At 48.5% G+C, this 13974-nt stretch overlaps 1 protein-coding gene across 1 annotated transcript in view; it reads left to right on the forward strand.

Annotated features, from left to right (window-relative positions):
• The window catches only part of BAZ1A (bromodomain adjacent to zinc finger domain 1A), a 956777-nt gene that overhangs the window by 417354 nt on the left and 525449 nt on the right, over window positions 1-13974 (forward strand). The window contains exon 18 of the mRNA XM_069638454.1: window positions 10392-10543. Within this exon, the coding sequence (XP_069494555.1) occupies window positions 10392-10543 (152 nt within the window). The remainder of the gene's footprint in view (window positions 1-10391; window positions 10544-13974) is intronic.

The following is a 13974-nucleotide window of genomic DNA, read 5'->3' on the forward strand; positions in this document are numbered from 1 at the left end:
TACAAGGAGGTTGACATCTGGAGCGATCTGCACTACCCAGGGATGAAGCCAGCAGCAACAAATGCGACCGTGAATAAAAGGTGCTTCCTTTAAAACAGGAGAGGCTCTTCAGGTGGCTATCCGGACCACTACAGCTGTGTGCAGCGATTTCGACCAAGAAGAGGATACTCTGACTGTGGAAGGTGAGCTGGTTGATCCCACCAGGCTCAAGGGAAGAAGACTCCGGACTGGATCTTCTGTTGTCGTTGAAGGTTAGATAGCTCAGGACTGCAGCAGGGCTTCACCAGGACTCAGTTGCAGCAGCCATCTTATTCTCTGCTTCACTTCGGTTCCTTGCAGTTCCAGTGGCGACTCTTACTTCCAGCCTAAGAGTCCTGCTTTTTATGCGAAAATCCCCCATTCACACAGCCTGGCTGTCAATCACACAGCAGGGGGGTTGTCCAGCCCGGAAAACCCCTCCGACCAATGGACTCAAAGTGCGACTTGTTTCTCCAAGGAGACCCTGTGCAGGGGGTGACTACACCCCTCCCTCACATTTAGCCCACCTAGACACCCAGGTGCCAAAAGGAGGGCTTCTTCAGAGAAGCCCGCCAAAAGACGGTGAACAAAGAAGGCAAACGTGGTTTGCCGCTCAAAGTAAAACACAAGAAGGACTTTAACAAAAAGAAATGGTGAATTAACCCGACCGGAGCCAAAAGAAAGAGTATTTGGTCAAGTGGGTTTATGTTCGAGGCTAATATAATAGCCTGGAACAGTACCACGTTTATGTTGTATAATCGCGGTAGAAAAGTTAGGTTAGATACCACTGCCACCATCCAAGTCTAAATGTTAAGAGCAAAACAAAGCTCAGAGAGGCACAGACAGAAAGGGGATAGGAATTGACCCTTTCCAGTACTCCATGTAAAATGGGGTGTATTGGGTCTGCAGTTTTAAATGACTTTATAAAGTAAATGGCAACTTTACCTGATTCTGGGGGACAGTAGTCGGCCCCAGAAAAATGGAGTCAGTGGGAATTCTCAAAGACAACCCTGTGTCACTGCACTGAAGGTGCTGTTTAACACACATAAAAAGTTGGGCTCATGGAGTGGTGTACTCCAGAGCCCAAGATCACACAAACAGTAGAAATACACATGGCAAAACACATGTAAGAGTGGGAAAAAGACTCACACTCTTACCAGGTGGAAAAAATAAACTCCAGAAATCCAGCAAAGCTGCTCGGGGACTCACTAGCTGAAGGAAATTAGCCATAGAATGAGATTTCTCCCTAACACTTGCCGAAAGTAGTTGAACTTTCACTTGTCGCAAAAAATAATACTCCTTCTCCTCATTTGGGCAGAGGAGGAGAGGTTGCATATACTAGACCCAAAAAGGGCTTTGAGTTTTTATATAGCGAGAATGTCGAAATTATGCTAGGATGACCAACTCTTTGTGGGCTATCCTGGTCCTAAATTTGGATTAGCAGTGACAAAACAAACCATACTCTATTGGGGAGTGTTACAGGCTAGCATTCCACGATGGGCATGGCAACTTCTGTGGCTCTTCAGAGGGGAGTCCCCGTAATTGACATCTGCTCAGCTGCAACTTGGGCGCCAATTCATACTTTCGTTAAGCATTACTGCTTAGACTTTTTCTTCCCAAGAAGGCCGTTTTGCAAAGGCAGTACTTCATTCCGTTCATGAGAAGACTAAATAGTACTCCCACCTCCAAAATGATCACTGCTTTGGGAGTCTATCAAAGATGAGGAATACGTGGGCGGACACAATCCATTCGAAGAACAAGTTACTTACCAACTGGTAACGTTCTTTCGACTGCATGTTCCTCCCATGTATTCATCGCTCCTCCCAGCCTACCCCGTTTTACAATTTGCGTGATTTACACTTTGAGTTTCCGAAGAGCACGCCTGGATGGTTCCTCGAGTTATACAATGAAAAAACAGAACTGAAGCCATTGGGCACTGCACAAGCTATTTATACTACTGGGGATGTTGACACACCACGGCCGCCACAAGGGACATCGACGCCACAACATCGTGCACAGCGCCATCTGCCGGGAATCTTTTTCCGAAGCAGCAAAGCTGGCAAGATACGAATATCAAAGATGAGGAATACATGGGAGGAACATCAGTTGAAAGAACGTTACCATTTGGTAAGTAACTTGTTCTTCTCTAAACCGATCACTGTACTCTGGGCCATAATGCCCCCAGTCAATGACAGTCTTCTCCCTAAGCCCCCATGACGGAGGAGCAGGAAGGAAGGACGATTGCTTTTCAGGCCCTTCACCAAATGCGGGCTACGGAACATGTTTGTAGACGACAAACACCTCAATGCCTCTGTCTACACCTTGACCACAAGGAAGGAGTGATGGCTGCCTCGGCTTCTCCAAGGAAACGATGCAGGGTATACACAGTAGACTGGCGGTGTGGCTGAATGCCAATGCTTTTGCCAAGTGCCCTAAGTAGGGTCATGCCTCACCCAGGACCTGCCAGTCCGAGGAGCGGTCTTCGAAGTCCTTTGACAGCACCCCATCCATGGGGGCCCAAGATGAGGCAAAGCACTGCAATTCCGGTTCCATCGGTGTCGCCGCGCAAGCGGGTCCCGCGGTGGGCAGGGCTTGATCACCATCTACTTCCATCGCCAGCCAGCGATCAAGCTCCTCCTCAAAGAGGGAAATCGCCCAAACCGGCTAAGCAAGCGGGTGAAGCCAGAGAAGCCAAGGGCGGAGGAAAGGCGTCCAACCTTCCCAAAAAAGGCACAGGCGGCGCACAAGAGGTATTTGTTGTCAATTGTGCTTGTGGCGGCTGCTCTCATGAAGGTGGAAGGGGCTGACCCTGTGAAGGTAACCCATACTGCACCTAAGGTGTCCCTGTCTCCAAGGCGAGAAGCCTCCATTGTGGCTGTGGCAAAGCTGGCTTGCACACCGGTGAAAAGGATGCCATCTCTGAGCCGTGCCCGATCCCTCAGGGTTCAAAAAGGGGGAGAGAGGCGATCAAGTCCCAGGCCAGTACCAGGCCGTGCCACAGGCCATGGAAGTTTCCTCCACAGACAAGGACCTGGAGTCTCTACAAACGGTCAACTAGGACGTGGAGGAGGACGATGATAGAGCAGGGCCTAGTGTTCCGATCATGCTCTGCCGAGGTATGTATCCCTGGACCTCCTATCGACCCTGCACACTTTGGTATCTGAAGTCCAGAAAAGGATGCTGCAGGGCCCGGTTCCTACGGTCCCTGATCAGCCTCTGGCTAAGAAAAGGAAGTGTCATCCGACTCCCCCGTATCAGTTTCCACATCCGTGTCAGGTGCTACCCCCTCCCACACCCCAGTGGACCCAGACACTACAACGGACGACGATATTGTCACGGCGGGCGGATCACCGCAGCAGAGGGCAACCCTACCGGATGAGGTGGGGCCGATAATTCCATAGACGCCAAAGCTTATGATTTTTTTACAGCAAAAGCCCAAGGAGACCTAGAAGGAGGGTTTCCTGTACCAGAAGTGCAAGGCCAAAAGGAAGATCATCATGGCGATACCCCTTCTGGACTGCGTTGTGCGAGGAGGGCCTGGCCCTCTTGAAGTCCCCCGGCCAAGCAGGATAGGCTAGAGAAAAAGTACCAAGTGCTTGAGTCCGCACCCAGCTGCCTACGCTCGCAACCATCGCCAGACTGTGGTTTCAGTGACCACAAGGAAAAGGTAGTCAAACCCTTCCTCGTCCTGAGTCCCTCTGGACAGTGAGGGGAAGAAGTTGGACACCATGGGAAGGAAGGTTATTTACACCGGCGTCAACCATCAAGGCAGCCAACGCACTGGCGATCCTAGCAAACTGGGCCCGATTCTGGAGTTCCTCCCCGATGACAAGGGAATGGAGGTGATCGCTCTCTTCCAGGAGGGAGAGGTGGCTTCGGACCATACCATCACAGTGGCGCTGGACATCGCTGACAGACTTATGGCAGATAGGGAACGGTGTCTGCCTCCATCGTCAAGGCTGGCTGAAGGCCACGAATTTCCACCAGGAGGTCCAGGTGAGGGTACTGGACATGCCGTTCGGAGATAACCTTTTTGGGAAGGTTGTTGACAAATTCCTGCAGGCATCAAGGTGGATACAGAGACGGCCCATGCCCTGGGCACGCTCAAGCAACAATGCTCTTCCTTTCGCTCCTCCAGAGGAAAGTTGGGCAGATCGACAAAAGGTTTCTCCTCGTACTGCCAGTCCTCCAGCTCCATGACCCAGAATGCCTACAGAGGCCGTTCCAAGGCCTATGGCGGAGGTGGTCAGCGCTGCCATCACCCTCAAGACAGGGTGCCGAAGTAGGACTGAACTAGCCAAGATGACGGGCCCCCACCGATGCACCCCGGTGGGAGGCCGGCTGATGGGATTAGTCAGTGAGTGGGAGAAGATCTTTGACAGATGGGTGCTGGACACTCTCGGCCACAGACATACCCTGGAGTTTCAGTACAGGTGTCCGCGGAACCCTCTGATTGCCCGGCAGGAGCAGCACATCCCTCAACTCTTGGAGGAGGTAGGGGCCATGCTGTGAAATTGGGTGATAGAGAGCTGGTTCAATGATGACCGTCCATCTGTTGACTGTTCTGGGATTCTCCATCAATTATCCAAAGTCCTGCTTGACCCCATCACAGAACGCACTGTTCCTAGGAGGAGAGGTTAGCCGCCAGTCTGGGGAAAGTGCAATGGCTGTTGTCACTGAAGACCGCCACTGTGTGGACCATCACGTCGCTTCTCGGCATGTCTTCTTGCATTTACCTTATCCAGCTCTGCAGGTTACGGATGCAACCTCTTCAGGAGTTCCTGGACACTTGCTGGATTCAGGTGTCCGGAAGCTTCGCGGACAAGATCCTTCTCGACAAGGAGTTCCGTAGGGCAATACGGTGGTGGGGCGTTCACTCTGTCACCTGGGGCATAGGGTTTCAAAACCCCCCCCATACCAGGAGGCTCAACATGGACGCTTTCCTGGAAGGCCAGTTGCCAGCAGACTGCAGGGATGTCCTTGACAAGGCCAGAGCATCGTCGACTTTGAAGAGCTATTGTCATTAGTGGAAATGTTTCGCTTTGTTGTGCTGGTCGCAGAAGATCACCCCTCTGAGGGTCACGGCCCAGTAGATTCTTCCATACTTGTTATCCTTGGCTAAGGCAGGACTGGTGCACGCCTCTATCGAGGTGCATTTGGCGGCCATCTCCCGCTACACCATATCTCCAGGACGATCTTCTCTTTAGTCTCACTGTCTCGTCAACAAGTTCCTCAAAGGACTGTTTTGATCTTTCTCGCTGGTCGAAGCTTTTGCCCCAGCGTGGGAACTCAACATAGTGCGAATGAGGCACATGTGGAGGTGCCCCCTTTGAGCCTATGCATCGGGCCCCTCTCGTTTTCCTCTTGTGGAAAACTGTATTTCTTGTGGCAAACTCCTCTGCCAGGACGGTGGATGAGATCCAGGCCCCACGAGTCGAGGGTGGTGCTGTGGACGCCACCCCTCTTTTATGAAGAAGGCATTGTCGGAATTCCACCTCAACGAGCCTTTGGTGTTTCCTGTGTTTATTCCCAAGCCTTTGTCACCGGCTGAAAGGTCCCTGCACTCGCTGGACGTTGCTCGTGCACTGCCATTCTACGTGGCACGCACAAAGTTTTCGGAAGATGTCTCAACTATTCGTGAACTTTGGTCCTATGAACCATGGAAAGGCCTTGTCCAAGGCTTTAATCTCCAGGTGACTCTCCGGCTGCATCACGCACTGTCATTGGTTGTCGAACCGACCGCTGCCCGGCTGTTTTCGGGAGCCCACTCCACCAGAACGGATGCTGCAACAACGGTTTTCCTGTCTGGTGTGCCCCTGCTGGACATCTGCAGGGCTGCTACGTGCAGGTCCACGCACACCTTCACGAAGTTCTACTGCGTTGACAGGGATTCCACAGAGGGGTCCTGAGTCGGCCAAGCAGTGCTACACCTGTTCTCTTGAGGTGAGCCTGTTTCGGAGATACGAGCAATTAATTCCGTTGAGCCTTGCCAACTTCCATGTTTGTGCAACTGTGTACTGCTATGTATTCTTTATTCATGATGAATGCTTGAATCCATGCCAGACCCCATGCTGGAGAAGGAACAAGTTACTTACCTGTAACTATTGTTCTTCAGCATGGGTCTGGCATGGATTCACATGCAAACCCTCCCTCCATCCATCCATCCATCCATCCCCTCTGTGGCTATTCTTGGTCATATTGCCACTTTACATGCTTACCAAATCTGAAGATGGCTGCCAGAGGAGGAGTTTAGGGAGAAGACTGTCATTGGCTGGGGGCAGTATGACCCAGACTACAGTGATTGGTTTAGAGGAGAAATACGGTTTGGAATAGAACGTGAAACTGTTTTTCTTTTACCGAGGATTCCCAGCCAGACGACGCAGAATATTCATGAGCATGTGAATCCATACCAGACCCAAGCTGGTGAACAACAGTTATAGGTAAGTAATTGTTCCTTCTCTGCAGTCCCTTCCAGAGTTTGGGTTTGACTTTAAGTACTAATAGCAATGTGAAGAGGGCCTGGGCAGCCCCATCCCTGACAGAGCCTGCACTGCAAGGTTTCAAGGGCACTCTCCTGGCTGCCTTGCACGATTTCCCTAAAGATGGTCGATCTTATAAGGCTATCGCTAACCTGTGAGAGTAGAGAGGAAGGGAACAAAAAAGATCCATCCAAGCGCAGGTCTTCATTGATGAGGCCTATCCATTTTAAGTCCATGGTATTAAAAAATGCATCATTGTGGATAAAATGAAGGTGCATATTGGTGCACCGACAATGAGAATAGCCATGGGTTTATTGCAAGCACCCTTTTCTGGACACTTTAAAAAAAGTAACTTTAGATGCAAGAAAATGGGACACAATGTGTCCCTGCAGCACCCCACTTAAAGTGGCTTATGCTACCATGTGTAATCAAAAATGAAAAAGCTAATGGGAGTGATTTGCCTTTTTATTTCCTTTATACAATCTGATTTTTCATTTATTTGGTTATTTGTGTTATTGAAAATAATATTTTCATGGTGTGTAGCTGAGCACATACTCCTACGTCCCTTTTCCTCCGTCCTGGATGAGCGTCCCTCGCTAGGGACGGGAACAGAACCTTTTTTTACCAGAAAAGATTGTCTTGCCCTTTAAATTTAGTTTGGCACCTCCCCAGGAGCATGCGCTCCTTTGACCCTGCCCAACGGCGCCACACCTTAGTTCTCGTTTCCACATGAGTGGGCGCCGATCGACGTCACCAGCGCTTGCAGTCAAGTTCCTACTACACAATTCCATGCGTTTTCCTCTTTTTCCATACTTTTTTTCTACTACCAACTCGTAATTCTTAAAGGCCACCGTCCACTGGTGTCCCACCCGTCCCCAGCACATGTTGGCCGTTGCCGGCTTCAGCAGGTGCCCATTGTGTGAGGGTTAGTTTCCCACGTCAGACCTGCACACCCTCTGCCTCCGGTGCTTTGGCGAGGTCCACGGATGGGATGGCTGCTCGGCGTGCGACGCACTTACTCCCTGGCACCTGAAGAATCTCTTGGTGCAGGGAGCTGTTTGCCAGGTCTCCTCAAGACCATATAAAGGAGTATGTGAGATGGAAAACTAAGAAGGCAAGTATATGCTCTAAAGCACCTGCAAAGGCTACTCCTTCCCGGGGGAGCCCGCGAGTTGGGGGGGGGGGGGCGCAATCAGGCTCTGCTGCTGGCATGAAAGGGTATAGAGGCTCTCGCAGCTACCGGCCTAACTGCTGAGGGATCTAAAGATCCTCCTGGTCCCGTTGTCAAGGAGCCAAGCTGCTTAAACACCAACACACGTCTCGAGGGGCACTGCTCTATCACCATGCCTAGACCTGACTGGATGGCTATACGCACCTCAGACAGCACTACCGGCCCAATGGACGAGGGCCAACAGCCTCCCAGGCACCCGCCTAAGGTGCACGGAAGTGCCTGACCCAGGCCCAGTGCAGCCACGCAAGTACTTGGAGCGGGGTCGGACAAAATGGCGGCCCACATGGACAAGATGGCGTCTTGACTGGATGCGTGCCCATCACGCTAATCCCGAAGGCGGGAGACCATCGCCAGGCTGGAATGGTCTCAACTATCCACACTACAGATCACATTGTGCACCACCTATCTGACCACAGCTGGACAAATGTGGTACAATGTGGCTTAGTACTCGTACAACCGGCACAGCGGGGACAGACCGCAAGCATACATAAACCCGCCCACGCAGGTGCCAGTGCAGGAATCCCCTCAACCAACCTGTAAGTATTGCTTTTTCGATAGGTTCCCAACATTCATGCTTCCCCCACAAATGGGATGCATTCTGTAGGGTATCATTCAGGACATGATCCCTCCCATGCTCCCCCTGCAACCAGCACCAGTATAGCTCCAAGCGTTAAGTGCTTCGCTCCCGCAACCGAGTTGACTGACCTCTCAGGTTGTCTCTGCATTGCATCCACCTCCAGCCATCACTTAGCTGTCTGGTAGAACACCGCCAGCGCACCCCACAGACCCTCCAGGCACTGGGGATCAACAGGACACTGACGAAGAGGAATTCGATGCACCTTCCTTAGGGAGAGCATTTCACAGCAGGATTCCTGGCCTAGCTGAATACCTGGCCATTCCCCAGCCCCAGAAGGAGCATCCGAAAGCGGGGGTTTTGGTGTGGTCCCCGCCATCTGCGCAGTAATGGTGATGGCCATCTGGCTAGTGCTCAAGACTTTCCTTCCTATGGTCAAGGACAGTTCGATCTGTGTTCAGACAGACCACTTCACTTGCATGTACTACCTCAACAAACTTGGGTGGGGCACCAGGTCTCCCCATCTCCCTCCTCTCAATACTACCCTTGTGCAGGCTTGCAATCAACATATGGGAGTGGGCTATCACTCAGAAGATATGGATATCAGCAGTCCATCTCCACAGGGAGTTGAAACGAGAGTCAGACACTCGGCCTGGAAAGGTTAGCCCTTGCATCCTAGTCCCTGAGCAAATAATGCTAGGACACCTCTCTGTCTCGGGACAATCTGGAAATCATCCAAAGTGCTAGAAGCAGTGCTACGCTCAGGCAATACAAAAGCAAATGGACCAGATTCTGCTTCTGGGCCAAGGAGGCAGGAGTGGATCCCCTATTGTGCACTCTCGATCAGGTTTTGTCATTTTCAGCGCACCTAGCGATGTCTGGGGTCGGATCTACCTGGCAGCCATTGGTGCCCACAGAAACTCAGACAGGAATTTCGTTCTCTACTTACAACCCTGGGGTGAAAACACATTTGTTGGGGCTAAAAAGTATGTTCCCACCTGTCAGGTGGCTGCACCCAGTTTGGGACCTCAATATAGTGCTCAGCGTTCTTTGCGCATAAGCCTTTCGAGCCTATGACGGTCATAGATATCAAATTAGTCACAATGAAGACCGAGCTCCTAGTGGTCCTCACTGCGGCACCCAGAATTAGCGAGGTCCAGGCCCTAGTGGCTACAGAGCCGTACACAGCTTTTCTTCGAAACAAAGTTGTGCATCGCACTCATCCAACCTTTCTCCCAAAGGTGGTCAACATTTCTCCTCAATGAGGAGATGATGCTCCCAGTCTTCTTTGATAACCCCATTAACGAAGCCGAAAATGTCCTTCACTGTCTTGACGTCGGGAGAGCACTGTAATTCTACCTGGATAGGACCAAGGATTTTTGCAAGTCCGCCCTTTTCGTCACCGTTGGTGGGTCGAAACTAGGCATGCAGGTGTCCAAGGCCTCAGTATCTAGATTTTTGGTCTCGGCCATTGAAGAAGCTTATAAGGTGCGGCGTAAGGAGTTTCCAAAAGGCATACACGCTCACTCTGTCGGGGCCAAGGCAATAGCAGGGGCTTACCAGAGACACGTACCATGGCAAGCAATTAGCAGGGCAGCCTCATGGGCCACCCCATCAGCAAGCAAGCATTACTGCTTGGATGCCATTGTGTGGGCTGACAGCAGCCTTCAGCCAGGTTGTGCTGAGACATCTCTTCCCCTAAACTTTAGAGCAACACTCATCCCAAGCGCTGCAATCTGTGGTGATCCCCTATAGTCCCTTTCCTCCATAGCTCCCACTGCCACCCCACCCCCACACAAAAACAATAGCAGCGTTCATAGGCAGATTAATACAGCCGACGTATCAAAGGGGACTGAGGTGTGGCGCTGGTGGCCTGGGTCAAGGAAGTGCATGCTCCTGGGGCTGCGCCTCCGTGCTCAACTAAATTTAAAGGAAAAGACATTTTTTTTTTTTCTGGTGAAAGTTTCATTTTCCGTCCCTAACGGGGGACGCCCATACAGGATGGAGGAAAGGGGACTATGGACTAGCAGTACGTTAGTCACTCCGGTAAGTAACTTGTAATTTCCTTTATTTCTGTCTAAACCTTTAGAGAAGCCACTTGTGGAGAGTAAACCAGTAGCACGTGTGCGGGGGCAGGATAGTCCCCCTCTCCCAGCTGAAAAACACATGGAGCTGCGATTGCGAGACCTGCTGTTGGACATTGAAGATCGGATCTATCAGGGCACGCTGGGGACACTTAAGGTAATTGATTTATTCCATTTGTGCTTTGAATCTTCTGATCACTCCTATATCCACATGTCTGTGAAATGTCCCAATTGCAGCCTTTTTATTCAAAGAGTGTAAACACTGGCTAGTTGTAAGAGTCCACTGATGGCTTGAAAAGCCCCCGAGTAGAATTAAACTGGGTTTCTCTTGAGTTGTTCCTCTGCCTCTGAATGGTTGTGTGACCAAGTGGTCTGGCTGTGCTCTTAGGAGCACTTGCACATCACACACAAAAGAATGTTCATGCATAACTCTTGCTGAAATGTATGTACTATATAAAGCTGTGCTTGAAGTTCAAATATAGAATTGAAAAATCAGAAATAGTGTTAGGTGGAATTTTCTGAAGGGGCACTGTGGGTGGGTCTGAGGGGGCAACCTACTCTGAACCTGGTTACTGACACACTATTAAGGTAACCTAAGCAGAGCAGTAAGGCAGAATTCAATTCTGGAGATCAGAGGCTTGTGTGCAAGTACAGCTAACCAGAGTTATAGATAGGCAAGTAGTAGAATTCCATACACATTTTTTTCACATGTGGAGGTGATACATTGGTGATATTTTGGTGATATGGACTGGCAGTGTGTTGCAACTAGAAGAATTCACAGCTTGACCAAAAATAACCTTTTACAAAATAGAATTTACCTGCACATGCAGCCAAGAAAGGATTACGTTCCTGGACTACAGGAAGGGGGTGGCGGGGATAAGTAATCGCAACGCAATAATCTCTCCATTTCTCTTTAGAATAAGTTAGCTTATTCCATTCCATCGCTTTTTGATCATTGTGTCTAAAAGTAGCTGTGCCTAAAAGATAACATTTTACTTACCAGTAACTTTGTTGAATATCTTCTGGAACATTTCACCAACACAAGAATTCTTCCTACATTTATTAATTTTTGCATTTATTAAGCAAACTGGCAGCCCAGGGGCATCAAGGCGCTGTTACAAGAGGATGACTTAGTTACATGGGTAACAACATAAATTACTTACAGATGACTTGGTTTCATGAGGCATAGAAGTGTTACAAGCAAGACATTAGTATACATTTGGTATCCTGTAGAGTAGGCACTGGCAGGTTCAGATAAACAGCAAGGTTTTAATTGTTTTTCGGAAAAGGCTATCAGACCCTTTCTCAAGAAGCTTTGTGATTCTTGGGTACAAGGCCCCACTCCTAGGCATGGAACTTAAACTAAGGGTATATTTCTTGTGACTTGGTTCTATTCTGCTGTATCACTACCTTCTTTTTTGTAAGTTATTGAATGCATTTTTAGAAGGTTACATTTGCATAGGCATGTCATCGGTTACACAATAGCATTGTATATTACATGGTAGTAGTATGGTCAGTTATGTATTAACACATACATTCAATAGGTAACTAAAGTTGCATTGGTTCTCTAAGTTTCATGTTTGTCATAGTAATAGTGGGGTCATCATTCTTGGCCCTAGGAGCTTGTATGTCATGGGGACTGCATGTAGAGGTTGGTCCTAAATAGTGAGGTTTTTAGGTTTTTTCTGAACGACCAATAAGATGTCATTTCTAAGATGCGTGGGGAATGCATTCCACATTTTGGGTGCGATTACTGGAAAGCTTAGGCCTCCTGCTTTCTGAATGGCATGCAGGTTGGTGAAGAAGGAACAGGTGGGTCTATTTGATTTTTGCAGATTAGGTTATTTAGGTAAGCAGGCGCATTGTTGGAAATGCATTTGTGTGTAAGCGTGAGAATTTTAAATGTACTTCTATCCGCGACTGGGAGCCAATGGATGTTCCTCCTAGTAGATGAGATGTGGTCTTTGAGGGGGATATCCAGAGCTGCTCTGATAGCATTTTATTGTACAATTTGTAGTTTTTTTGATGTTTCTCATGCTAATTCCTGCAAATAGTGAGTTGCAGTAGTCGATCCTGGAAAGTATCAGGGCTCTGGCCAAGGTGATGGAGTTCTGCAGGGAAAAGAAGGGTCTGCTGCCTCTAAACAGATTAGGCTGCCGAGGAGACTATATGGAGTTGACCTGTCTAAGTTGAGGGAGGAATGAATGTAGACCCCAAGCGTTTTTATTTCAGTGGCAACCATGATGGTGTTGCCATCAATGTTCAATGATTTATAGTCTTGAGGGAGCCTATTTAGTTGGGTTTTGTTTCCAATTACAATCTGCTCAGTCTTGTCATTAAGACACAATTCGTTAACAGCCAACCAAGCCTGGATTGCAAGATATATTTTAAGTTTTTGGAGTCTGTATCGTAGCATCCAGTAATTGGCATAAATATTTGAGTATGTCTGCATAATTTGTATACGTGATACCCATTTTGTCATGTTTATCAAATAATAGCTTGGTAAAAGCATTGTATAGGGTCAGCGACACACATGATCCTTGTGAAACACAACAGGTTACAGCAACAGGAGGGGCTGTTGAGGTATCCGAGAAGACCCTCATGTTCCGGTTAGAAAGAATTTGATCCATTTAATGGCTTTCGGGAGAGAAGTGGGCAGCAGTATCAAGATGTTGGCATAGGTTATCGTGATTTAACCAAATCAAAATCAGCCGAGAGGTCAAGTAAGAGGAGGATGAACAAGATTGCCTTTGTCTATATATTGGTCCATTTGTGTTTTCAAGTCTAGTAAGGCCGTTTCAGTTCTGTGGCCTAGTCGGAATCCTGATTATCTTAGTGCAGAAATGTTTGTATCTGCAGATAAGCTGCTCGGTCAAGGATTTTTAATAGGAACGGTACAGTGGTGATGGGGTGTAAATTAGTGGGGATGTTGGGGGTCTAGTGTGGGTTTTTTCAGTAATGGTAGAACCCATGCTGTTTTTAGGTCTTCTAGGACAGAATTAGTAGCAAAAGAGCTGTTAATAAAGCTGGTAATGAAAGGTGCAAGTTCATTTGCACATTCTTTTATCAGGGTTGAAGTGCAAGTGTCACCTTTGTATCTGAATGGTTTTAGGCCTTTTATAATATTGATAGTGTCTGGGATGAGCAATGGTGTGAAGGCAAATGTATTGGTCTTTGGGAGTTCCATTGCGGGAGGTGATAATGAACAGGTCAGATTAAGGTTGAGTTTTGATTTTTTTCGTTTTATTTTTTGTTGTAGTAAGGAGACTTTGTCGGCTAACGCGTTTTGGATGTTCGGATACCATTCATCATTTTTGATGGTGTGCACTGGGGTAGGTGCTGGTGATTCTAATTCACAGAGAATTGTGAATAATTCTCTGGTATTCGATTGTGCATTTGAAACTCTTTGGTTATAAACTTCGCTTTTAGCTTTAATGATTTTTATTTTATAACTGATTGCTAAGGTTTGGAAGTGGGCTTTGTTTGTAGGTGTTGGGGACTTGAGCCAGGTGCTTTCTATGAGTCTTTTAGTTAAACGCATAGTGTGGAAATCAGGGGTGAACCAGGAGTTAATGTGTTCAGTAGGTT

The sequence above is a fragment of the Ambystoma mexicanum genome, chromosome 14 (genome assembly GCF_040938575.1).
Source record: "Ambystoma mexicanum isolate Mex_15411 chromosome 14, UKY_AmexF1_1, whole genome shotgun sequence".
Classification (NCBI taxonomy): Eukaryota; Metazoa; Chordata; class Amphibia; order Caudata; family Ambystomatidae; genus Ambystoma; species Ambystoma mexicanum.